Source organism: Sciurus vulgaris (assembly GCF_902686455.1).
Source record: "Sciurus vulgaris genome assembly, chromosome: 8".
Lineage (NCBI taxonomy): Eukaryota > Metazoa > Chordata > Mammalia > Rodentia > Sciuridae > Sciurus > Sciurus vulgaris.
Window position 1 is genome coordinate 16409956 of NC_136468.1, and position 27457 is coordinate 16437412.

At 42.3% G+C, this 27457-nt stretch overlaps 1 protein-coding gene across 1 annotated transcript in view; it reads left to right on the forward strand.

Annotated features, from left to right (window-relative positions):
• The window catches only part of ZC3HAV1 (zinc finger CCCH-type containing, antiviral 1), a 55000-nt gene extending 31663 nt beyond the window's left edge, over positions 1-23337 (forward strand). Inside the window, exons 8-13 of the mRNA XM_079150101.1 lie at positions 5530-5650; positions 9129-9231; positions 13620-13713; positions 14452-14582; positions 14955-15085; positions 20687-23337. Of these exons, the coding sequence (XP_079006227.1) occupies positions 5530-5650; positions 9129-9231; positions 13620-13713; positions 14452-14582; positions 14955-15085; positions 20687-20949 (843 nt within the window). The 3' untranslated portion in view covers positions 20950-23337. The remainder of the gene's footprint in view (positions 1-5529; positions 5651-9128; positions 9232-13619; positions 13714-14451; positions 14583-14954; positions 15086-20686) is intronic.
• Positions 23338-27457: the final 4120 nt, after the last annotated feature.

The window sequence follows — 27457 nt, forward strand, 5'->3', positions numbered from 1 at the left end:
TTTACTTATACCTAGCCATATTTACTTTTCTTTTATTTTTTAGTTGTAGATAGACACAATACCTGTATTTTATTGATTTGTTTTGATGTGGTGCTGCGGATCGAACCCAGAGCCTCACACATTAGGCAAGAGCTCTACCACTGAGCTACAGCCCCAGCCATATTTACATTTTTTCTTTTTCTTTTTTTTTGTGGTACTGGGGATCGAATTCAGGGCCTTGTACTTGTGAGGCAAGCACTCTATTAGCTGAGCTATCTCCCCAGCCCCATATTTACATTTTTTAAGCAAGCATATATTCCTGTTGCAATCAAAAACAAAAACACAAATTACTTTTTTTTTTTTAATAAATCAGTACTGGGGATGGAGTCTAGGGTCTGGTGCATGCAAGTTCTGTCACTGAGCTACACCCTCAACTCTTTTTATTCAATTTTGATTTGGAGACAGGGATATATATATATATATATATATATTTTTTTTTTTTTTTTTTTTTTTGTACTGGTGATTGAACCCAGGGCCTCTTAACCACTGAACCACATCCTTAGCCCACTTTTATATTTTATTTAGAGACAGGGTCTCTCTGAGTTGCTGAGGGCCTTGCTAAGTTGTTGAGGCTGGATTTGAGCTCACCATCCTCCTGCCTCAGTCTCCCGAGCTGCTGGGGTCACAGGTGTGTGCCACCGCACCCGGCTCTATTAGTCATTTTTAAGGAACCCCTGAAGACATGAGTCAGCCGTATACCCCTCTTCCTCACTATCCGGGATGGGGTGGGTCTCGTGATAGCTTTCTCTGTATTAATACTAACTGTACAGAGACTGCCTCTATGAGAGGCAGAGCAGGAGAGAGAAGCTGGAAGGCTGCTGGAGAGGGTGGGATGGTAATTGTACCAGAGGGTGTGTTCATTTCAAGCACTGAAGCCACAGCTGGTAGAGATGGACACTAGTATTCAGAGTTTATATTCAGATGGATTGGAAGGACCTGAACTAAAAGATTCTAGGCTGACCCACAGAGGGGACATAGAACAGGGGGTAGAAGTTTAGAAAAGCTGAACTTCTGTCTTGCATCTCTGTCCTTTGATGCATAGGATAAAAAAAGAGGTGTGCAGAGAAGAAAGGGAAGGGAGGTCTTCAATAGAAACTGAGATCAGAGTGATGAGAAAGAACAAAAACGAGATTTTTGAAGTAAGGAAAAGAAAACGTGGCCTCAGGTTCTACAAAGGTATAAGTCAGCGGCCTCTGAATTTGACTCTGAGCTGCAGAGCTGCCAAAGAAACAGAAACACCATCTGTTACAAAATCCCCTGCACCTCTATGGCAAAACACACCGGCCGCTCAGGAGAGGCACCCTGATTTCTGCTGGGGAGGCATCTCTCTGGGTCTCATGGAGGGGACAGCAAGGTGTGCCTCGGGAGGTGGGGAGTTCTACAGTAAAATGTCCTGCTGTCAGTTCAGTAGCACCGTGCTGTCCAGACTGCTTTTCATCAGCAGATATGTTTTATCAAATAATCTTCCGAAGAACCTAAATGAGCCAACTGAAGTCAAGCCCAGCTGCTCCCTTGAAACAGGATAGGGCCCCAGAGCTGGGTCTCCTCTGCTCTCCTCTCCCATGGGGGCCCAGGTAGCGTCTCTCGGAACACGTTCTGCTGAATGGTGTGGAGAGGCTCCCGTGATGTTGAACTCTGCACAGATTCTTCAAAATACAGTTCTGTAGAAGTACCTGAGGGAATAAAAGTTAGAAACCTGAACTAAGTGGCCTCTGTCAAAATAAAAGTAAATTATAGATCTTAATAGTTCTTGTGTCAGGTCCTTGCAATTTACTAAGCCAAAGGAGAAAAGTGAGAAAACCTTTTTTTTTCTCTCCCCTGATGACAGGGTCCCAGTGACCTATCGGTGGGGTATAATTGGTATCTAAATTTAAATTTACACAAGTTTTGTAGATTGTGTTCCCTAATAAAACATAAGAAGCTTCTTGAGGGGGCTGGGGAGATAGCTCAGCTGGTAGAGTGCTTGCCTCACAAGCACAAGGCCCTGAGTTCGACCTCCAGTATCGCAAAAAAAAAAAAAAAAAAAAAAAAGCTTCTTGAGCTCGTTAATACAAAATTCTCTAGGGCCCTCATTCTGCATTAAATGCAGTTTGTAGACTGTAACTTTATGTCTGTGTACGTATGCAATGTTGAATTTATTTAATCTGCAACACATGTTCTGTATATTCATTGAAGGTGTGAATAAATTCTTACGGTTTCTTATTCATTAGATCCATCATTATGTGACATTATATGACACTGAGTTGACTCTTCTGTTGTTGAAAGAGAGAAAGAAAATCAGTCCCTGGGTTTAGAGTTTTCCTTGCTGGCTCTTCATTTAAAATAGAAGTGGTGGTTCTAGGAGATTTGAACTCCAAACAATGAGCAGCCCCGTTTCTCTCATGACTCAGTTGTGGTTCAAATTTTGATCTAGTGCATAGTTGGGGAAGAAAGTTCACTGGATAGTCTTTAGATGTGCCCTGCAGGGTTTTTTTGATTTATTTATTTATTTATTTATTCATTCATTCATTCATTCATTCATTCATTTATTCATTGGTACAGGGGATTGAACTCAGGGACACTCAACCACTGAGCCACATCCCAGCCCTATTTTGTATTTTATTTAGAGACAGGGTCTCACTGAGTTGGTTAGCGCCTCCCTGTTGCTGAGGCTGGCTTTGAACTCATGATCCTTCTGCCTCAGCCTCCTGAGCTTCCGGGATTACAGGTGTGCACCACTGAACGCAGCTAGGTTTTATTTCATTTTTTAAAAATATATATACTTTTTGGTTGTAGGTGGACACATACCTTTATTTTATTTTTCTGTGGTGCTGAGGATTGAACCCAGGGCCTCATGTATGCTAGGCAAGCATTCTACCACTGAACCACAACCCCAGCCTTTATTTTTTTAAAAATATTTTTAGTTGTAAATGGACACAATACTTTATTTTTATGTGGTGTGGAGGATCGAACCCAGTGCCTCAGACATGCTAGGCACTTGGGGTACAGACATTTTCACTAATGAAGAGTTGGCGCGTTTGCTTGGCATGATTTTTCTGGAATTGATACCCTTTTAAGGAAATTAATGAGGGAGCTTAATGAGGACTTATACATAGATGGTGGGCTGGGAGATGCTATGGTATTGGAGGTGATGATTGACTTGGTAGGCTGTTGGACAGTAATAGTACAGTAGAGCAGAGGCTGGTGATCACTGGGTTTGCAGCAGGTGGGATGTGCAGAGGCAGTTTCTCATGGATGCTCACCAGCACAGAGCTAAGCTTGGGCATTATGGTAACTGACATGGAGGAATGGCGGGGGCCCTAGGCCTGAGAGGGCTGCTCAGAGTCAGGGCAGGTGATAGCTCTAGAAAGCCAGGGTTGCAGGAGTAATTGAGGCACAGGACAAAAGCCAAGACCAGGCCACTGCAACTGAGACATAAATGCAAGTCGTCTGGGAGAATAAATAATTGAAGGCCCAACCTTATTCAATCATCTCTTCATTGATGCAGAACCACAGTACTGTAGGACACTCTAGGACACATTACGACTATTAAATTAATTAAGAGGTAGAAGGACTAATGAAGCGTCTCACAAGGTTGTCATTGCCTGTCACTTAGGAGCATGAGACAACACTGACTGGGGATTTCCAAAGATCTAGGGCCAGCTTAGTGCAAATACAAGAAAAACTGAAGGGACCCTTACTAAAGCAGCACCTGGTGAGTGACCTGGACAGAACACAGGTGTGAGAGAGGAGAAAGATGCCCCAGACTTGAGAGTCGTCTCTGGACAGAACCCCTCCTGGTCAGCTGACTGTGTGACCTCCTGACTCTCACATGCACCAACATCATCCCAGTCCTGAGAACCACCTTTGCTGTGGGTGTCCACTGACCTGAAGGGAAATGTCATCCTTGGGGACTTAACCATGATCCACAAACACAAGTACAGTGTGTGGACATGGCTGAGAAGGTCAGCATGGTGCCCAGCCAGTCACTGACTTAATGGCCCTGTGCTGGCCTGTATGATGGCCTATAGCCTCGTGTGGCTATTAAATTTTAAAATTACATAAACTAAAGAATAAAATCAGGACCTCAACCCTACAGCGAATGGCACTAGTCACATTTTGAATGTTCGATCGCCACATAGTTCTAGGCTACTGAAGGAGTTAAAAATAAGCCCCTCTGGTATATCGACTATTTTGAGTTAAAAGGCACTTGGAAAACAGCAGGTGTGAGAAGATCACTCTGACCTCCCTTCTGCTTCTTAGAGCAGGGAATGAAATTCCATGTGAAAGACGCCCCCCTACAGCAGAAGGAGGGTCATGGTCTTATCATCAAGGACAGGGCTTGGGGCAGAGAGAGATCTGTACAAACAAACCTGTTAGGAAAACCTTGTCTTCCTGGCCACCTCTCCATCCACTGAGCACCAGCCAAGCCCCTTTGCCTTGTAATATGTTTGTAACTTACTACTTCAGGTCTTTGTTTTCTGGTGAAGTCTCCCGTGTAAAAGTTTGTATGTTTTTCCTTATGTCAATTTAATTCTAAGACCCAGCTGAAAAACCCTAAAAGGTTCAAGGCAAGATTTTGCCTCCCTTAAATACCATATAGGACAGCACAGAGACTGTTCCCATCATTGCAGAATATTCTAGTAAACAGCACTGGTCTAGACCCTACAGACCAGCGGCATCGGCATCATCTTGGAGCTGTTGAAATGTGGAACCCCAAATCCTTCATCATGATCTGTGCTTTATCTAGATCCCTGGGTGATGCACATGTACATCAAAGTTTGAAAGACTTTGGCCTTTCGAGCCAGGAACAGGGTGGGTTCTATAAGGCTGAGCAGGTATTCAATAGATACAAGACTTCAGTTAGAGGGTTGGGAAACCCTCAGGCCCATGACTATTTGCCTGACCAACTTCAGTCGGTCTTTGGGTTCAAAAAATGTATATGGTTTACCAGGCTTATTCGATCATGGCAGCAATCTCTTTTCCGATCATTTCTGTCCCAGTGCTACTGCAACAAACACCTTCCTGGCATGACTTCATTGTTGTATGCTGCAGGTTAGAAAGTTCTAACGCCTTCTACCCTTTGTTCTTGCTCTGCCTCCTGTAGCAATTTTCAGATTTAATCCCATTGTGCACCATGTGCAAATGTTTGAATGCTCAAACATGTTCCTCCAAACTCCTCTACATCAGCACACTCCTCTTTACCTGGTTTTCCCGTTCAGATGCTTCACAGATACCTTGAAGCCAGAGATTAGATCTTTATATTATCTGAGTAGTCTTCACAGCTTTTATTATAGCCCCAGTGGCAAATCCAAGGCCACTTTCAGCGTAGAGGGTGGACCACCTAAGGCATTGACATGGCTCTGCCTGAATGCCCTTGTGATCTGGCTTGGGAGCAAGATGCACTCCTGTTCAAATTCCATGGCTAAAATGAAACCATATGAGATGGAACAGTCGAGATTTCCTAAAAGCCTACTCTACAGTCTTTGCCTGATTTGTTTTTAAACTTAGAGCAACAACCAACCCTGTTCGAACATCGACTCGACCTACCTGGAGTCTTTGTTCCAGTCCTGTCCCAGAGGAGTGGTGCCCTTCCAGGTGGGGTCACGGAACTACGAGCTGAGTTTCCAAGGTGAGTTTCTGTGTTTGGCCTGTCGTGTGTGGTCGGAATCCAACTCACCTGTCCGTGTGGGAGTGGGAACAGCGAATGTTCTTGGTAGCCAGGTGAGCAGCCCAGCAGCGGTTGGGCCTGTGTTCTGAAGCCCTAGCTGCAACCACCCGCCTGCAGCCCTGAAAGGGCCCCTAGGCCCACTTCCTCGTCTCGGGGTGGGTGGACCTTCAATTCTGCTGGTCTGAGTTTCCCATTCGGGGTGGGCAGTTGAATTTTCAAGTGCTGATGACAACAGTGGAGGCCTTGTGCCTTTGGACACCTTCAGAGTTTTAGAAACCTGCTGTTCCTTTGAGAGTTCATCACTAGATCCACGGATGGATGGTTTCATCCATCACATTGACTAAAGCAGTGTGCTTTCTGCCATATTTATTTGAACCACTACAGGAGTGTCTTCTGGTTAGCATCTACCATTGTCTCTACTCTTCTTATGTTTAGTAAGAAAACAGGGCAGGAGCTGTCCTCCCTCTGAAGGTAATGTCCTAGTGGCACACTTCCAGGGCACCCTTGCACATGGTCAGAAACTTGCCTTTTGGGACCTGCTTGGCAGGTATTTTGGAGGAAGTGAAACTTTCTCAGGACCTTGATTTCCCAGGTGGTTCCTGAGATTTGAGTCCTGTACCACTTAGTGTACATTAAGTAATGCAGATTCTAAGGACCATTGTACTGGCTGTGTATGTGTGTGCATGTGTGTGCACATGGTGCTGGGGATTGTTGAACCTGGACCTTGAGCATGCTAGGCAAGTACTCCACCACCGAACTATGTCCCCAGCCCTCCTCGTACTCACCATTTTGGAAAGCAACCTGGCAGTCCATGTTGAGACATGTTGAAATAGTCCTACTAGTTTCATCCCCCAGAAGTCTTCCTTAGAAAATAATTTACCAGAAAGTGGGGAATAAAAGCTTTCATCAGTGAAGAGCTTTATTGAACCCTTATCTGTAGTATTAAAAAAATAGAAATAGCCTGTGTACCAGAGGAGTAATGCTAAACAAAAAGGAGTATGACATGCCTGTGTGTATTAGATAGTTGTCAAAAACTATGATTATGAAAACTGTGTTAGTAAAAGAAAAACTGGATATTGTTAAATGAAAAAGGCAGAACCACAAATTTATGTTTATACACTTTTCTATGTGTATATTTAAGATGGAAAAAGGTTTGAAAAATTTTAATGAGCATAATCATTGCAACAATGTGTGTGTGGACCACAACTGGAAATCAATGAAGGAAAATCTGTTCTATGGGGTCATGGAATTAAAAATGACTTACCTGCTGGGTGTGGTAGTGCACACCTGTAATCCCAGTGGCTCAGGAGGCTGAGGCAGGAAGATGGCAGGTTCAAAGCTGGCCTGAGCAACTTAGTGAGACCCAATCTCAAAATAAAAATAAAAAGGACTGGGGATATGTGGCTCAGTGGTTAAGCACCCCTGGGTTCAATTCTATTCATAATAATATAATAACAACAACCGTAAAGTTTTTGTCTTTGGTGGTAATATATGGCTCTCACAATTTAAAAGGGTGATGGAGAGATGAGAACCAAAGTACCTTGATCCTGAGTCTACAGCAATTTGGTCAGTTGCTTTTGTTCACCTGGTTTATAGAAATCAGCTCAGAGCAGCTTGTGGTGTTCCAGACTGTCTTTCTATTGCTCTCATTCACCAAATTAAAATTTGAGTGCATCTGTGTGTCAGGCTCTGTCCTCGGCTCTGGGGGTACGGTGGTGAGGTTGCTGTCTTGGAACCCATGTTCCAGAGGGTAGTGAAAGTCCATGAGCAAGTGAGCAGATCAGGTAATTTCAGAAAGTGGTAACTGCTTTGGAGAAAATGACACACAGGGATGAAGGAGTCAGACATTGGAGGAGGCAGGGGAGAGCACCCAGGTTGGGCCAAGGAGGAACCTTTGGAATGGAGGGAGCAGCCCACGCTGGGAGGAGGTACTCCAGGAGAGGGAGCCGCTAAGGCTGAGGCTGGCAGGTGGATCCAAGCTTAAAGTTTCAAAGAAAGGAAGAAGTTCTGCAAGAGATGAAAGCAAAGAGGAACCTGGATTTTTTGTTTTAAACATGGAAGGTGTGGGAAGGTCTTGCAGCACTGCAGCGTGATCAGGGTTGCTTTTTCGCTCTTATGTTTGTTTTGCTAAACATCATCTTTATGGAGGCTTGATAATGACAATAAAATATATGCATTTTATTTAGGCTTAATTATTACAATAAAATGCATGCATTTCAAGTGTGCAGTTGGTCCAGTATTGACAAATGCCTGTAACCACCAGCGTAATAGAGATAGAGAACATTTTCATCAAACCCCAAAAGTTTGCTTCTGTCTCTTTGCAGTGGGTTTCTGCTTCCCCTCACTCACCTCATCTACTCCCATGACAAGCTGTGGCTGGTGTGCTTTATATCCCTACAGATTAGTTTTGCCTGTTCTAGAACTTTATATAAATAGACCCTTGCACTACGTATTCTATACATAGCTGGCTTCTTTCACTCAGAACAATGTTTTCTAGATTCATCTATGATGCTGCATGTTTAGTTGTTTTTCTCTCTTCATTGCTGAATATTCCATTATGAGGATCTTCCATCCTTTGTGTATTCATTCGCCAGTTGATGGACATTTAGATTATCTCTACTTTTTGGTTATATAATAATGTAGCTGTGAACATTCATATGCAAAGTCTTGTAGATAATAGGTTTTTATTTATATGTCTCTAGAAGTGGAATTGATGGATCATATAGCAGCACATGTTTAACTTCATAAGAAACTACCAAACTGTTTTCCAATATAGTTGTACAATGTGTGGTGATTACTTTTTAAAAGGATTACTGTTGCAGTTTGGAGCCAGGACGACAACATGCATGAATTGAAAATGACATTTCACCCTTGATGAAAGAAAAAAATTGATAAGCTCTATCACATTCCAGCCCCAGTTTAGGGTAGCTTGACTGGAGGATGTCTTGTCATCTGGGTGCCCTAGCTCTCTTTTGCCATCTAATTTTTATTTAAGGATTAGGTTAATCTTGACTGGGCACAGTGACACTCACCTGTAATCCCAGCAATTTGGGAGGCTGAAGCAGGAAGATTGCAAGTTCAAGATCAGCCTCAGCAACTTAGTGAGACCCTGTCTCAAAATAAATAAAAAGAACTGAAGATGAGGCTCAGCAGTAAAATGCCCCTGGGCTCAGTCCCCATGTGGTGTGTGTGGTGTGTGTGTGTGTGTGTGTGGGAAGATTAGGTTTCTTCTGAATGTTGATTCAATACTTTGCATTCTGAATCTTTGAGTAAGGTCAGTGAGGGATATAAGTTTTTTTTTTTTTTATCATGAACAGTTTTCATCCAAATCCATTCATGTACAATTCAGTCATGAACATTTGCTGTGTAAGTAGCTCTGAAAAGTGAGTCATTTTCTGGGGCTGATTCTTGATTCTTGTTTTTATTTTTCTGTTTAAAGGGATGATTCAGACAAACATAATTTCCAAGACTCAAAAGGATGTCATCAGAAGGCCGAAATTTGTTTCTTCCCTGGATATGCACCAAATGAAAAGGGGACAAGAGTAAGTGTCACCCAGCAGGGTTGGCTGGCAGATGTTTGAGGTGTTCACTCCCTGATCTCTTCAAGTTCTCATGCATCAGGATCTTGTGTTCTTGGAAAGCTCCTGCTGGCTTTACCCTGCAGTGTCCCTTTGCATTACCTGTGAACAGTCCCCTTAGTCATGGATGACAGAGACACTAGGCCAGGGGACTGAGGGCAGAACTCAGTGGTTGAGCACTTGCATAGTGGGTGTGAAGCCCTGCATTTCCATTTCCAGCACTGGGGGAAAAATAGTATTAAATCAGGAAACTGGCATTTTCCTCTAACTCACAGGGACTTAAGGCAAGTCTCTTAAATATCCTGGGCTTCAGTTTTTCCAACTGTGGCCCACAATATCAATAATGACTGGATTAATGGGGACATACCTAAGAAATAATTAAAAGCACTGGGTTTTTGTTTTGCTGTGACTTCTGTGTGTCTGTGGTTGTGTTGTGTGGTTTATAGAGGATGCGATGCTGAGGAAGAGATGGAGAGAAAAAAGGGACAAGGGAGTTCCTGAGCAAGGATTTAGAAGGAAGATGACATTGGTTAAAGGAGCTTTTTTGTTTTAATTTATTTTTAATTGACATAATAATTACACTGACTTGCATTAAAGGAGATTTTCAAAGGAAATTTTGCCATAGGAGAGTCACTGAAATTGCTCATGAAATTCTCAGTAAAATCTACTGTATTCACAAACATTTTTGGATTTGGACTTTTTCCCCCCACTGGTGATGTGTAAATATGTCAGACAGGTTTCAAGGTGTAAAATCAAGGTATTGTGGTTAGGTTTCTTTGGTTATAGGAATTTAAGGTATTTTGTGAGAAAGGGAAGGATAAATCTGAGGGAACATAGAAAATACTATCCTGGGAGAATCCAAGACTGGGATGAGGAAATGAGCTACCTCTGGGCCTCAGGGGTAACATTAGTTCCAATTTACCAAGGAGTCGGAGCAGCCTGGGATCACAGGTCCTTGCCAGTGACCAGGTCAAAGACTAGCTGTAGATCCCCTTAGTTCAGAATCTTCCGATTGCTCATTAGCTGTGAGGATCTGTTCAGTAAGTACTGAGGATTTGTTCAGTAAGTACTAATTTCTCTGGTTATATTTTTATTCCCCTGGTATTAACACACTCAGTAACTATGTGTGCGTGCATATAAACACACACACACACATATACACACTCCTGTCAACCACATTCTGAAAACAGTATAGTACAATAAGACACTGACTTATTAACTAGTCACAGTGATGCATGTCTGTAATCCCAGAGGCTTGGGAGACTTGAGGTAAAGACTGTAAGTTCAAAGTCAGCCTCAGCAATTTAGCAAGGCCCTAAGCAACTTATCAAGAACCTGTCTCAAAATAAAAATAAAAATAAAAATATCTGGAGATGTGGCTTAATGGTAAAACCCTAGGATCCACCCCCAACAAAAAGACACTGACCTATTATTTATTGACTCATTAATATTAGGAGAAAAACATGCACATAACTTTTGTCACAGTAGATATAATTCTTGTTTTATTATATTATTAATCTTTCACCATGCCTAATTTTTAAATCAAACCTTATCATATGTAGGATAAATTAGGAAAAACCGGTATATATAGGGTCCAGAACTACCTGCAGTTTCAGGTACCTGCTGAGGGGTCATGGTATGTATTTCCTGCCGATAAGAGGGGACTATTACATGCACGATTGAGAGGACTGAATTGAGTAAATTCTAACTTCAGAGTTCCAAACTTCTGCCACTAATTAGCCTAATTTTCTCTGAATTTCTCCCCATCTTGCTTTTTTTTTTTTTTTTTTTTTTTTTTTTTTTTAAAACATGGCTGGGGATATAACCCAGGGCGCTCTACCACTGGGCTACATCCCCATCCAATTTTGTTTTTCACATTGAAATGGGGCCTTCCTGAGTTGCCCAGGCTGGCCATGAACTTGCAATTCTCCTTCCTCTGCCTCCCAAGTAGCTGGGATTACAGGCGTGCACCATCACACTCAGCGTGCTCTGAGTTTCTTTTCAATTTCCCAAGAATTAGAATCAGATCAATCTAGCTAATCTAAGGCCCCTTCCAGTACTTTCAACATTCAGATTAATAAAGTTAAAGAGATTGCAGGTGGGGAGAGGGAGGAGTGGAATTCACGCCCTAGTGGAGCTTAACATTCTGTGGATGAGACAACATAAGTAGCTGCAGTCGGGAGTCGCACAGGTACATGGAAGTTCTGGTCAACAACAAGCCACACATCAGCCAACCCACATAGCCTCTCGTAGTAAGCTCTGCCACTCACGCTTCTGCAAACCCAGCGGGTGAGGTCCGCGCAGCAGAATGACCCGGCAGTGCATCTCTCAGCACGCAGTGCATGACTGTAGTTCTTCCTTGTATAAATGTCATCCCTAGCAAAGCCCTTCCTCGCCTCCCTTTCTTTGCCCTCCAGTTCCCATTATCATCTCCTCGAAGCTCTTGAAATGTTCTGAACTATGCATGGCACACAGTGACATATGTAGAAAGTGAGAGTAAATGGCTAAAATTATTTGAGAAAAAGGGTGTCACTGGGGCTCCTGCAGAGAAGGAGCTTTAATGCTGCTGTCCCCCATCCATCAGGGACACCTGCTATCAGAATAGGACAAGGCCATGAGTGCTTATGCAGTGCTTGGAGATGTGAGCTACATACAGCACACTCCGCGCTCTGTGGGCATCTTTTATTTCATTTATTTATTTATTTCTTATTTTTAGTTGTGGATGGACCTTTATTTTATTTATTTAGTTTTATGTGGTGCTGAGGATGGAACCCAGTGCCTCTCATGTGCCTGGCAAGTGTCCTACCACTGAGCTACAGCCCAGCCCTCTCTGGGCATCTCATTGTGCATGTGTCAGTCTGTCCTGCACTACAGATGCAAATACAGAGTGGAAATCGGAGTTTAAAATACAGAGAGTCTGGGGCCGATCTTTCTCATTCCCTCAGACCCTTCATTTTACACGAAGAGATCTTTAAAAGAGTTTCCCCTAAAGCATTAAATTTTTAAAGGTAATTGCTCCGATTGTGTTTAGTTTCAAACACTGGTGAAAGTAGCGAGAACTGAAGGATAACCTACTGGGTGCCCCGCCCCCGAGGTCAGCAGCTGTCACGGTTTTGCCATGGTGTTCCTTCTGTCCTAACCATCACCTCTCATTTTTTCTTTGGCTGGAATATTTGAATGCAAATCACACCTGTGTTGTCATGTAAATATTTTAGGCATGTTTCTAACAGAAAAGGAGTTTTTAAAACATCATGCAATACCATTTTCCTACCTAACAAAATCGGCAGTGATTCGTTACCATCATTGAGTGCCCAGCCTGTGTTGTTTTTCCATTGTCACATAAGTGACATAAGTGACACTTTACAGTTGGTTTGTTCCAATCAGCATCCAAACGGGGTCTGGACATTGCATTTAGTTGATTTGTCTCTCAAGTTTCTTTTACTCTCTAACAGTCTTCTCTCCTTCACTTTTTCTTCATGCAATTTATTTATTTATTTATTTTTTTAAGAAAAGGGTGACTTGACCTATAGAATTCCCCAAATTCAAAATGTAGCAAAGTGTATCCTCATGGATCTATGGGTCATTTCTGTAACCTAATGATGAGATCTGAGGACTGATTTGATCCAGGTTCTGTTTTTCTGTCAAGAATAATCTATAAGGGATGCTTTGTACTTCCTGCTGCATCTTATTAAGGAAGCAGGTAACACCTGATTGTCCTGTTTTTAGAGATTTAGAGTAAGGAGAGGTTTCAGTCACTTCAACCTGGTCCTTCCATCACAGCGTTCTCCATCTGGTCAGTCACTTAATGGTCTTAGTAGCTATTTATGGTCACTGTTTGAGTCCAGTATATACCATAAGGTGTTGCAAATGGTGGTTTTCTAATTCTTTTGCTTTTCTTGCAATAATTAGCTGTGATTCATCTAAAAAGAAGAATTTTTCTTCCTCCGTGGTTATTCTGAAATACAATTAATGCAGCAAAGACAGTGTTCTTTCTCCCAAATCCGTTGTTGTACTTCAGTGTCTATCATTTGACCAAAAGTTATAGCTGATACTTGCTTTATTCTAACACATTAGTATCTTTGAAGCTTTAACCAAAATATAAAACGTAATCCATGTGTTTACACTTTAAATCAATGGAGAGATGGCATTCAACTTACTAAATTATGAATAGTTACTGAAATTAAAAAAAAAAAAAAAAAAAAAACACTTGTACAGCTATATCAGGAACAGGCCAGGAGGTACTTCAAAGAAAAATAAAGAAATAAACCCTGCATCCCTAGGAAGTTATGGATAGAAAGTCACCTGGACACGTGAAACACAACCCCAGGTGAATTTCCATTCTCTGTTTGTAGCCATCAGCTGGCGCGGCCTGCCGCAGAGTCTCTGCTAACTTCAGAATTGCTTCTTCAGTGGGATCTTGGCTCCCACCCTCCGAATGGTTACCAGGTACTTGTTTTTCACTTGATTGGTGGGTGAATCCTTTAAAGAGGGGGGAAAGTATTTTGCTATAAGCACGTATGTTTGTTGATTTGAATGAATGAACTGCTTCCACAAAACTCCGGGGTCAGGATTCAAAGACAGACTTCTAATTGTGTCACTTTTCTGGAGGACAACTCACCCTGACAGGGAGCCTCATCGTTTTTGTGGTTCAGCCACATATGATGGCATATGGGCAGATCCTGATGGCAATCCTTGAGGTAGACATTAGTACCTTGCTGCACAGAGGAGAAAACCAGCTCAGAGAGTAAAAATGACTTGGCTCAGTGTGCCTCACTCTGCCACTAGCCTGGTAGGGTGGAACTGTTCCTAGACTTGAGACTCCAGGTTTGGCTCCAGCCCTTGTGAGGGCCAATCTGCTTGGACTCCAAGGGTACCTTCAATTCCTCTGTCACTGCATTGGTTTGAAGCTTTAAGCAAGGGCCTTGTCAGGTCACTGGACTAAATCAGACACTGCAGGGGACATCCCTTTGTCCTTAGGCACAGTGCTTTGTTAACCTGAAGTCATCTGAACAGACAGGCCCATTGCCTATTGGGTGTCCACACCTGGAATGAACACCCTAAACCAGCCTATCCCCCCGCTTTTGAGAACTGGCAGTGATCCTTAGTAGGGGCCACACATGTAGATATAGCAAGCTTCCAATGTTTCCTGCTTCACATTAATATATTAAAAAAATTTTTTTTTAGTTGATAGAGCTCAATAACCAAAACAGAGAATATACCAAAATAAGTGAATATTTTAAAGCTTCCATGAAAAATTTCAAGATTGAAAAGATAAAGAAGATCTTGAACCCAGAGCTCTTGCAAGCTTTTGAAAGGTTGGTGGCCATGTGATCATATTGCTTTACATAGAATTTGGAAGGATTAGTTCTGATCTGACAAAATTTATATTTGCTGGTTTATTTTAGTAGTCAAATAACTACTCTAGTATTTGCTCTCTCTCTCTCTCTCTCTCTCTCTCTCTTTTTCCATTGCCTAAAAATCTCAGCTTTCCAATTTCACAGTTCAATGATTCTATATGTCTATCCTTTAAATGTCTTCATAAATTTATCATTTTATAGCCACTGCCTAAGTTTTCCATTTTGAAATTGAATGAAATATAAATAATTAGACTTTAGTTGGGAATAATGTTGTTAAGTAGACTGGGAGAGGAATGTTCTTGGTGTTGAGTCTGTCATTTCTCATATTAGGAAGAAATCGAAGATGCAGAAAGACGAGAGCTTGCTGTTTTATGCAACAAGTCGTGCCCATGTGGATTCTATTTGTGTGAATAATTTCGACTGGACCCTGCATGGACCTCATGAGCTCAAATATGGAAAAGGTGTGTGCTGGCATAGAGGAGGCTAATTAGCAGAGTCCCACTCAGACTTTATATGTGCTTCTAGTAAGAGGTGTATGTAATGCTTTTTTTTTTCTTTTGGTGCTGGGGATTGAACCCAGGACCTTGTGCTTGCGAGGTGAGCACTCTACCAACTGAGCTATATCCCCAACCCATGATTTTGTTTTTGTCAGCATGTCTAGGCTTTGGCAATAATAGAAAGTAAGCTCACAGCAATCTTAAATGCACAGATTAGAATGGTTAGTTGACTTGGGGGTTGAGCGTGGGCCTACCCCTGCTCCTGTCATCTTCTGTCTGTTTCTGGGAGTGACCCAGGTCCTCACATTGCTTACATCTGCTCCATTTGTTGGTACATTGTCCACCATTACTACTTCCTAGAGATGGCTCTTTCTGACCTATGTCCATGGCTGCAAAGTAATTTGAAGTAGCTTTCTGTTGCCACCAAAGCCTTCTAATTAAGGATGAGGAAAAGAGGCTCTTCCCTACCTCAGGCCACTTGGGGTCACCTGGGTCCCAAAGTCTCACAAAATCTTTATGCCTCTTTCTTTTTGCTCCTAATCTCTTGTGTGCAATGTGTAAAACAAAAACAAAAACATAACACAACAAAATCAAAGAATCACTTATCTTTTGAGAACAAGTAATTGTTAATCATAATTTCATACAACTAAGATTAAATTTACATATAACCCCCAAAAGAGAAATCATCAAGTGATGGTTCTCTTGGTCTGTCTCCTGTTGCACAGAAGTAGAAGTATTATTTATTTTTGGTGTTGGTTTTCCATCCCCATCTCCTACGATGCCTTTAGTATTGATCACATAGACCGACTTGAAGCCCTGGACCCATAATCCTGAAAAGTCTGGCGGTTATTCCCAAAGAGGCTGGTTATCTAAATACCAGAGATCCTGCTACTCTCTGGGGAAAGCACTCCCCTGGTGCTGGTATGAAACTATTCTGGTTAGACTGTGGTTTAGAGCGGAGCTCAGGTATCCAATGGGAAAGGAGGGACAATAGCGGAAGACAGGTTAGTAACAGAGTCTGTATGAGCAGTGTGCCAGATCAGAACTGTTGCTCATTCTGGACCAAGGCTAAGAATAAGAACTGGCAATCAGGAAAAACTCTCAGCAGCCAGGGGAGAGTACAAAAAGTCAGTTCAGATTTGGATAAAAGTAGAAGCAAGGTGAAAGCAGAAAAAGAAGCATGTGTTGGGAGGATCTTTCAGGAAAGAAGGGCCTGTCCTGGCTGACTGGATTCTCAGGGCCAGATGGAAAGCATGTTAGATCAAGGGACATTGACTACCCAGGACACTGTACTGTCCTAAGATTCTGCAACCCAGGCACCTCAGCATGCAAACTGCTTGAAAAGAAAAACAAAACAAAACAAAAATGTTATTTTTAGATGTAAGAGAAGTGTCTACATGGAAAATCCAAAAGCATCTACAAAGAACTGAATGTTGTATTCTATGCAGAAAGTGGGATGTGGGTTCTTCTGTGTCTGCCTACCTCTCCCTCCTCTCTGACTTGCAGCCACTTACTGTGCCCTGGTCCAAGCCTCCCTGAATGACTGGGTCAGAGTCAACTTGACCCTTGCTGCCTCTTAACCTAGAAAGTGTTCCTTCCCCAGATTTTATTCAGATTTTTTTTTTTTTTTTTTTGCAGTGCTGGGGATTGAACCCAGGACCTTATGCTTGCGAGGCAAGCACTCTACCAACTGAGCTATATCCCCAGCCCTTCAGAATTCTTTCTAGTTGACAAAGCCTGTGATTTTTCTTGTATTGTAGTACTAAATCCTATGTGGTCATTATCAGCTGACCATAATTCTTTCTCTCTCTTTATATTTCTTCCACTAATTCTAATTATACCTGAGCAAGGGCCATGTCTGGCTAAATAAAAGGAGGCTATATATAAGAACTTGTCCTTAAAAAAAAAAAAAAACAGACAGACTTGCCCTTATATATAAAGCACATTATCCCATTACATAAACATATCGAAAAATGAATCAAGCCAGGTAAGGTGGTATATACTTGTAATCCCTGAGGCAGGAGGAACGCAAGTTCAGGGCCAGCTTCAGCAACTTAGTGAGGCCCTAAGCAACTTAGTGAGACCCTATCTCTAAATAAAACATTAAAAGGACTGGGGATGTGGCTCAGTGGTTAAGTACCCCTGGGTTCAATACCTGGTATCAAAAGAAAACAAAAAAGAATCAAAGTAGATTACAGAAAAGCAACCTGTGGTAAAGTCTGAGACCTCTAGGAAAAGAGAGGAAGGAAGGGAGAGAGTGTTCATGAAAGTGAAGGATTATCAAAGGTCAGGAAGGCTGGAGACAGCACAGTGTTTAAAGATTGATAAAAGATGGCTGTGTGCCATGACTCATGACTGTAATCCCAGCTACTCAGGAGACTGAAGCAGGAGGATTGCAAATTTGAGGCCAGCCTTGGCAGTTTAGTGAGATCCTGTCTCAAAAAAAGAAACTGGCAACTGATTTTCAATAAAGGTACCAAGAAAGAACTTCCATTGGAGAAAGGATAGCCTCTCTGATAACTGTGGCTGGGAAAGCTGGATATCCACATGCAGAATCTATGGAGTCTTATTGCAGTCCATTGTATTGTTCCTGAACCCAGCAAATATGGAGTGGGAGCAAAGAGATGCCAGAGACAAACAGCAGGAAGGAAGTCAATGGATTTTAGTGGGAATGCAAAACACTAATACATTTTTTTCCCTCAAGCTGTATTACAGGACTAAGTAGTGCTTTCTACCTTAGTGACTCAAGAGGGTGTACCTATGTTATAATATCATATATTAGAGCTAATATTTACATCTGAGTTAAGTAAGAGAAGGTTAAAATGGGTTTTTTGTGTGTTTGATGCTGCAGATGGACCCCGTGGCCTCGTGCTTGCTAATCAGGTGTTCTACTACTAAGCTATACTCTGGTTCCTGTTTATTTTTTTAAGTCACAGAAATGTGTGTGCTTTAGAAAGTTTCTTTTCAAAATAGCTTAAATTGTTTAGAAGTTCTTGATATATGAGGAGTGACTACAGACACTTTAAGAAACAAGATAGGACTATGCTATGATGTAGGTAGCCCGGCAGCGTAACATGGAACTTGTAGTGGGTGCTCATCACAGTGAGAAATAACAAAGAAGGCACATCTGCTACCCCAGACCAGTGCAGAGACTGCAGCAGAGCAGTATGGGATGCAGCTGTAACTAGTTATCTGGCAAGACTGACAAAGTAGGGTGGTTGGCAGTGACAACTGGTGGTCAACAGAAATGTGGGGTGGGTCGGTGACTTTTGTGTGTCTCTGGTCATTTCCCAGTTATCTCCTGACCCATTTCATAAGATTGCAAAAAGATCCTGATCCCCATTTTTGTTTGTTAAAAATTTTTTAAATTGTAGATGGACACAATACCTTTATTTTATTTATTTATTTTTATATGATGCTGAGGATCAAACCCAGTGCCTCACACATGCTAGGCAAGCGCTCTACCACTGAGCCACAACCCTAGCCTGATCTTGATCATTTGATCCCTGCTGTCTCTTAATATAAACTTGTCTTGGTTATGCCATACATTGGTAAAGGATAATACAAAATAAAAAGGGTGTAGAAAAACCATTTGGAGACAAAGCATGTGAATTATGCCCATAAACGTATGAAAAGATGCTCAGTGTCAGTAGTATTCAGGAAAATGAATACATAAATCAGGTGGGTTTAGAAGGTTTTTTTTTTTTTTCCCCCCTTTGGATTGGCAAAAATTAAACCCAACATACCCAACGTTGACAAGGATGTAGAGAAACAAGACTGTCTTCGTTGCCAGTGATAAAATTGTTAGACTACTTTTCAGTGCCTGTCACAACTTAATATGTCAGGTCCTTTGACTCAGCCATTATGACTTGGCAATCTGCTCTACAGATATACTGAAGTTCTGTATAGGTTATTTAGAAGTGCTGTAATAGCAAAAAAGTGAAATCAACCTACATTTGCATCAATTTAATAGTACTTAAATTATGATAACACCCGTACAGTGTAGTTCTCTGCAGCCATTAGAAAGAACAGGGGGAGGGATAGGTGTACCAACATAGCCAAATCTCTAGGACTTAAAGTGGAAAGGAAAGTTGTAGAATCATTCCTAGAGTATAATACTATTTATGAACACATAAACTAAAGTAAAACTATTCCAGAGTATATGTACATATATGAATGTGAATGCATATAAATAGGTGTGAAAGCATTCCCACCAGGCTGTTCCTGGGGAAGGGCAGCAGGACAGGATTTGGCAGGTTGATATGGGTAGTGTATTAATCAGCTTTGCAATACCACAGTGAAATACCAGAGGCAGCTAGCTCGAAAAGTGAAGTTTAATTATGCTCACAGCTTTGGAGCTTCTAAAGCATGGTGCCTTCGTTGGCTCAGTCCTGGCCACCATTTGCCACCCGTTGTGTGGGAGTGTGTGTAGGAGCAAGATGATCACATCACCAGCTGAAGTGGGGAGAGAGGAGATGGGAATTTTACATCCTTTCAAGGGCTGGTCCCAATGACCTAAGGACCTCCTACTAGGCTCCACTTCCTAAAGTTCTAACCTTTCCCAGTAGCACCATCCTGGAAACCAGTCCTTTAACACAAGTGGACATTCACTCCAAACCATAGCAGGTAGACTTCCATGTTTTACGTTAAATACAGTAGAGCATCAGTTACCCAGAACTTCCAGTATTTGATCTATTCAGAATAAGCAATTTGTCTGAAGTTCAAACATTTAACTATTAAAAAGGTGGCAGCAAACATAATAAAATTTATTAAATGTTTCTTGCCACAAAGAAAACAATTTCCTTTTTGTGAATTGATTTTTGCATGGAAATCAGAATTTGCCATTATGTATGCATTTCCTTTATAATGACAGAAAACAGATGGGACATGGCTCAGTGGTAGAGTGCTTGCCTAGCATGCATGAGGCCCCAGGTTCAATCCTCAGTACTAGGAAAAAAAAAAAAAAAAAAAACTAAAGTGGCAGAAAAAGTATTTTAAACAATAAAAATAGGAAATTTTCTCTTGTCGGGAAATTGTTGATCTGCTGGGTATGGAAATCTCCATGGTCATCTGGGGTGTTTTAAAGTTGAGGATGGTGCATCAGCTTTCTTTGGAAAACTTTGTCGGGGTCAATTCCTTCCCCTTCTTTCCATACTTTCCAAGACCCACTTGTAGTAGTAATTGACCTTTGTTCCTTAAAATGTATGCAATGTGGAATGGCCTCTGCTCTGGAGGATCAAGGGTTCCAGCTTGATTCATTCAACTTCCCCTGCATGAGTTGCTTGAATGGGGTCCCTGTGACATCACCACATGATGACCTCTGGCTTTCCTCCCCACTGTGAGCCTCATGCCGGAGCAGATGCTTCCCTGCTCTTTCAGGAGGGTGATATCTGGCTAAGTATACTTGTGTCATAAACATTTGTTTACATACAAAGGTGGGTTTCTAGGTATCAGTAAGATACTGTTGACATATGCTTAGTCTAGCCAATCATCTGATTCTAAAGAATCTTACAAACTATGCATCTTCTTCATAATAATTCTGAAACTTTTTTTGATTATTTCTAGGAAATCACTTTGCAAAAGAAGCCTTCTCTTCCCATAAAAATTGCCAGTATGATGCTAAAAACACCATTATGTTCATTGCCCGAGTCCTGGTTGGAAATTTTATCGAGGGAAATATGACATACACGAGGCCTCCTCCTCCCAATGACAGCTGCGTGGATACGATTCCGAATCCCTCCATTTTTGTCATCTTTCAGAAGGATCAGATGTACCCAGCCTATGTGATTGAATATAGTGAAACAGATAAAGCCTGCGTGATTTGTTAGAAAGGGTGTCACACCCATTCCGTTCACAAATAGGACCAAATTGCCCCAGGTAACAGTTAGATTTTTACATTTTCTTATCAAATTACCTAATGCCTTAAATCAGTGGTTCCCAAACTTTGCTGCATGAAAACTTCAATGCCCAGGTTGTACCTCATCCCGACGAAATCACTCTTTGTAGGGCAACAGCCAGGTAGTGGTATTTTTGTAAGTCTTGCAATGATTCCAGTGTGTTAGGACGTTTGTGTTGTCTTAGCTGCAATTGGTCAAGGCTCTTTTCTGAATTTTCCACAGTTCCATTAATCTTTCTCTTCTCTTTTGAGCTTTACGTATAGCATGGTTATGTTTTAGTTAAATTGAAAGAAAATTAATTGGAGAAATTTAACAGGTATTAATACCTATTCAAATAAGGACATAAGACATTACAGACTTGGGGGTGGAAGATTATGAACAGCTGGGAGAAAAGTGCCTAGGAACACATTGAGGGGGAAAAACAAGAAAAAAATGAAATATAAATGCTATTGTAGACATAACCGCAGTACTATATCGTATCATGTGATGAAAGTAATCTGGGGACCCGTTTCTCTGACTCTGCGTTTATTCAGAAGACAGACTCCACAGGACTGACTCTTTCTGGGATGCGACAAGTAAGAGCCATCAAGTATGTCTCGGAGAGAAGCAAGCGACTGGAGTTCACTGCCCATTAGGGCTCTTTATTTAATGGTGACAGAGTAGACATTTATGTTCTAATTAATGTGATTACAGAAAAGGTGTTCTGCATGCCAAACTTTCATGATGACGTCTGTATTTTAGGAGGACTGCAGAAGCAGGTTCACAAAGCATGACTGATAAACCTGTGTGCTATTGTAGTCGTTTGCTGTGGTCGAGGAGAGTCACCCAGGAGTTAGGAGCAGGCCATCCCTGTTGAAGGATGGAGCTCTTACAAGGCGAGATTCGTTTATTTGTGAGCACAGACTCTAAACAAAGAGAATGAAGTCCCAAATAGGGACCTTGTGCCCTCTGGGGCTTCTTTTTGTAAAAACAGTAGATTGTATTGTAGTGTAGTCAGTTTTTAGAGCAGTCGAGGTGCCTGGACCAATATCATCTTCCTTATCTTGAGTCAGGTTTTTCCTTCCAATTTTCCTTTCTCAACATTCCATTATCAGTTGCCGAAAGTTCATATTAGGTTTTAGATGAGTTCAAAAAGCTTCACAATTCCTTGGTATAGTGTTTCCACTAGTAACACATGTGTAAAGGTCTTTTTTAAGAGCAGGGTTATTTTTCTGGAAGGCTTCACACAAGTGGTTATTTTCATTCGCTCTGATTGTGATTTTGAATGGGCACTCTAAATGAAGACACTTAGAGTTCATTTCTTGACCTTGACCCTTGAGCTGTAGAGGTGCCCTTTATCCAGCTCCTTCCAGATGTGTAGTTGGCTACTTCACAGGCATCTCTAGCTGCTCATGTCCATCCGCCTTCCTCACAGGAATATGGTCCTCCCCCAAGTAAACAGTGTCACTGGATCTCATCTACCCAAGTGGAATTCCAGGAGCTATACTTGACTCCTGCTGTCCCTCCCACTACATATCCAAGTCCTTCCCAAGTCCCATTTTACCTCTTCAATATCCCTTGGTGCCTTTCTAAGTTGTTCTCTACATAGCAGCAAGATTGGTCATATTTTAAAATATTTACTTTGTGATTCTCTTTTCAAGCACAAATCTGATCTGATCTTTAGGATAAAATTCCAAAAGCATGATCATGGCCCCACATGATCCTCCCTTCCCTAGACTTTTATCATTTATTTCTTCCACATGAGCCAGCCTGGCTCCCGTGCACTTCTTCGGTGCCCTCCTCACCTAGTTCAGTGTTTCCTACTGAGTACTTCTACGTTAAAAAAAAAAAAAAAGAAAAAAGAAATACTTTGCAACATCTGTTTTGTTATCTTCAAAATGCAATTCAGAGGTAATATACTCTGCCTACATACAATAAAATTTAAGTAATACTACTATTAATATAAAAGACAAACAGAAGGCCCACAGTTCGGGCACAACCTTACAGTACTAGGAGGCATAATGAAGTAGTCACATGCTAATTTCTACTTATAATAAATAAATTTGAGCTTGAAAGTAGAGCAGATGCTATTGTAAAGACAAAGAAAATGAAAAAAGCAGGGATATGAGGGTACATTAGAATAAAAACTAGTGCTACAGCAACTTATTTGCATATAACACTTGTGTGTATATGATAGGAGAAAGAACGAAATAACCTTCATTGAAATAGGCTATGTAAGAAAATTTACAGATTGTCGAAACAGAAAAAAAAAAGAGAAAATATTATATTCTTACAGACGAGCTGTAGATTATATGTGAATGTCTAGCGAGACATTCAAAATCCGTATGGGGTTTCTGATGATTTCTCATTGTGAGAAATTGTCCACCATATCGCAAGATGCTCAGCATACTTGGTTCTCGCTTGCTGAATGCCAGTTGCGCCCCACCAGCCCCTGTCATAGCCCCTGTCACTTACCCACTATACCTGTTCACCCTCTTCAGAGCAAATGTTTTGTAACATCCCCTTTGCTGTCCTGAGATGATTTATAGATAATACAATATATCGACACACATGAATTCTTAACATATTAATTTGATGGCCTAACTCTATTATATTGGATATAGAAAATTAGAAATTTATAGTGAAAATAAGGTGAATTTCAATATGTAAATGCTCAGGCATGACCGCGCTATAAGCCATGAAATAGACAGATGTTTACTCTTATAATGAATAGGGTTGGACTTAAGAGTTAGTTAGGGGCTACTTCCTATAAAGAAGTACAGGAAAGTGAAAGATTAGCATTATGGGTCACACTAGAAAGGGAACCATATTAGTATTAGGGTGAGTCATAACAGACCATATACCTTATCTGTCTTTAATAAAGGAAAGGGCGAAATTACCTTCATTGAACTAAGGATAACAGGACAAATTGCAGATTGTCTCAGAGGGAACGTGGGTTCTTTTCTCTCAGACAAGCTGTAGGTCCTGCATAGATGTCCAACAGGACATCAGACAGTTGTACTGGGTACAGGATGGTCATTCATTGTGTGGGAATGACCCATGCACTGCAGGACATCTGCTACCCCCACTGTCTCTACTCAGTGCGGCTTATAGTCCCCAATTATCATGAAGCCAACACCTACCCATCACATTCCATATGCTGCAGTGAGAACCACTGACCTCTCTGTCTAGAAGCTTTAGATTCAACTGTTACCTCCATCAGGAGTCCTATAGAATAGGTCACACCTTGCTCCCCTCCCCTGAGAATTTTAAAAATATTTTGTGTATTGACTTGTTCATTAGCATCTATGAAACTTGAGATTGCTTCCTGCGTTAGAATGTAAGCTCCCCAAGGGCTGAGTCAACCAGTCTTGTTTGTTTTTGCTACCACTGATGCCCAGCCTAGCTGGGTGCTTGATATATTGATACGCTGGATAGACTCTGATGAATAAGTAAGCTCAACTATTTATGTTGTAGTAGTTGAGTTATATTGCTTCTTGTTCTTGTTTGCTTCATTTGAGATGATGTAATAAAAAGAAAACAATAATTTTGTTCTGTTGCCTTTGTTTTTTTTTTGGTAGGTGTTTCCAAAAAGGCCATTGCAGACACCAGTCTATTCCAAGGGTTGGGGCGGTGGGAAGAGGTGTATGTTGTATCCCTTCCAGGGCTATCACTCTGCTGCTGCATGACCTAGGAACACTCTGCCAGGCATGGCAGGTGTGGTGATGGAGAAGCCCAACGTTGGTTGGCACATCTTTGATCTGCAGACTTAGGGCTGGAAGGACCAGAAGCTGAGAACATACCTTCATTCTTTGCCTCCTCTGGCCCCTGGGGGTGGGCAGTTGTTGGGGGCTGTGCCATGTTGGTGGCGCCAAGATGGCGCCTGATCACATCGGCAGCGAGGAGGTTAATTGACATAAGCACACTCAGGTGATTTTCTCGTCCACGCACACAATGTATGCACATGTGTTCTCGAGCACTAATTGCCTGCTAGAGCGTCCCCTCTCGCCTAATCTTGCGTAAGAGGCATGGCCCTGCTCTCCGCGTCCTGGAGGTGATATAAGCATAGGCGGACCGAGACAGAGACACAGCAGCCATTAGCAGAAGACACGCCACAGCAGCCGTTAGAAGCAGCCAGAGGGAAAAACACAGCAGCGAGTAGGGGCAGCTGCGGAAGGCAGATTGCGGATCGGAGAACTGAGACGCATCACTAGGGCACCTTAGGTAGACACACCCTTAGTTCACAGGATGCAGGACTTTCAGGCGTGGCAGGCCTCTCTCCTTCTAAGCTCTAAGAAAAGCCTGTCTTTCTTTCAAAGTTTCTCTCTTAAGCAAAGTTTCTTTCTCTCTGATAAGCAGGGTCTCTCTCTCCTCTCAAAGCAAGTAACAAGCAAGAAACAAAGTCTCTCTCTCCTCTCAAAGCAAGTAAACCTCATTTCCTCTATCCTCTATAAACAAGCAAGAAGGCAGTGCACCAAAGAGAAAGATAGAAGTGCCTCAGTTTCCACTCCACCACCCATAAGACCCGTGCAAGTTGTTGCTGCAGGCTGTGACAAATATCCATGGATTTTGGAACTGCAAAGAGCCAGCGACAGGCAGCAGGGCCAGGCTGAAGCACAGAAGTTAAATGTGTAAGTGGTCAACAGCAGACTCAAAACCCTTTCCTTGTTTTTATATTTTTGCAGTACTGGGGATTGAACCCAGGGCCTCATGCATGCTAGGCAAGCACTCTTCTTCTGAGCTACCTCTCCAGCCTTCCACTTGGTTTTTAATCACAAAGCTTTGGGTAGTGAGAGAAGGCGAGGGAGAGCAATGTGTATGGCAGCACAGATTTGATAAAGGGAAGGTGTAGTGCCATTTGATCTGGGACCTCACTACAAGTAAAACCAGGAAGGGCAAACCCATTGGTGTTAAGGCACCTGCATTCAAATACATGAAAATGCTATCGAACCAAGTGTGGGCAGGTATTTGAGGGTCTTGGTTTTTTTTTTTTTTTTTTTCCTCTCTGTATTTATTTACTCCGTTCTAGCATGCTCACAATAAAATCTGCAATTAGCAGCATTTGGTGGAAGTGAAGCCAAATGGCAACCACTTCTTGCTCCTGCCTGTAGCTGCTAGGACAGCTGTCAGGAAAGGCAATGAGTGCCCAGTGGGACGTGTGTGGTTAGGGCCCCTGGGGCTGTTTCAGGACATGGCTTTGAAAGAGTGTGAGGGATAACAGGCAGCTTTCATTTCCAACATGAAGGGCAGAGGGGATGATCGTACATCAGCAGTATCAGTGTCTGTCCCTGGAGTGACCTGACAGAAGCCTGGGCTCCAGAAGTGTGCCTGGAAGTGCCAGCAGCTTGAGCATGAGCTTCAGAGTCAGGGGTGGAGGAGCCCAGGGAACGTCCAGGGAACTGCTTGAATGCCAAAGCCCCAAGCCTACAATGCCACGTCCAATTGCAACCTGCTGCTTCACTTTGCCATTCTCCAGCAGTTGACTCTGGGATGTTTTCTTTGTTTCCCTCTATCCCCTTCCCCATGAATGACCTTTTTTGTTCCCAAACTTCAGATATCATCCACGCCATAGAGTTTGAGTCTGGAATGTCCCCCAAAGGCCCGTGTGTACATGGTTTGGTCTTCAGTGTGGAACTCCTGGGAGGTGGTGGAAATCTGAAGAGGTGGGAGGTTTTGGGTCATCGGAGGACTGGGGATGCTGGTCTTGTTCACTCTGTTTCTCAGTCACCACAAGGTGAGCAACTTACTCCACTACCTGCTCCCTCCGTGATACACTGTGTTGCCACAGGACCAAACCAATAGAGCCAATTGGTCATGGACTGAAACCCGCAATACTGAGCCCAAAACAAACCTTTCCTCTTTTTAAGTTGATTTTTCTCAGGTGTTTGTTACGATAATAGGAAGCTGACTCCTGATACCACACACTTTGAACTCCTGGATCTGTACCTCTGTTGAGGCTCAAATAACTTGTGGAAGGTGTCACGGCTAGTGAGGAACAGAGCCAGAATTATGAACCCAGATCCAGAGCCCACAGATGTGTGCTACTGTGCTGCCTCTACAGGACAGCGTCCCTCTTCCTCTCACCTCCCTACCCTCTCCCTGCACGTACTCTGGTCTCCTCCACACTTTTTCTGACTCACAGTCTTCTCAACTCCCAACCCCCCATCCTTTTTCGACATTCCTGTGGACGACCCACTCAGTGTCCCCAGCCTAGCGGTCTCTGTCTTCATCTTCACTCTACTGGGCAACCCACATCTGTCACCCACTGTCATTAGTCAGAATCGCTCTAGAACTACTCTTTCTGAAATCCTAAACTTCTGTTCCCATTCCTGACCTTCCAGCTCTCTTACCGTCCCCACATCTACTTTCTCCCCGCTTTTAGCCACTTCTTGTCTCCTTTTGCACCCTCAGTTAGCTGGGAACCCATCCTTCAACCTTTGACCCCTCTTCCATTTAATAC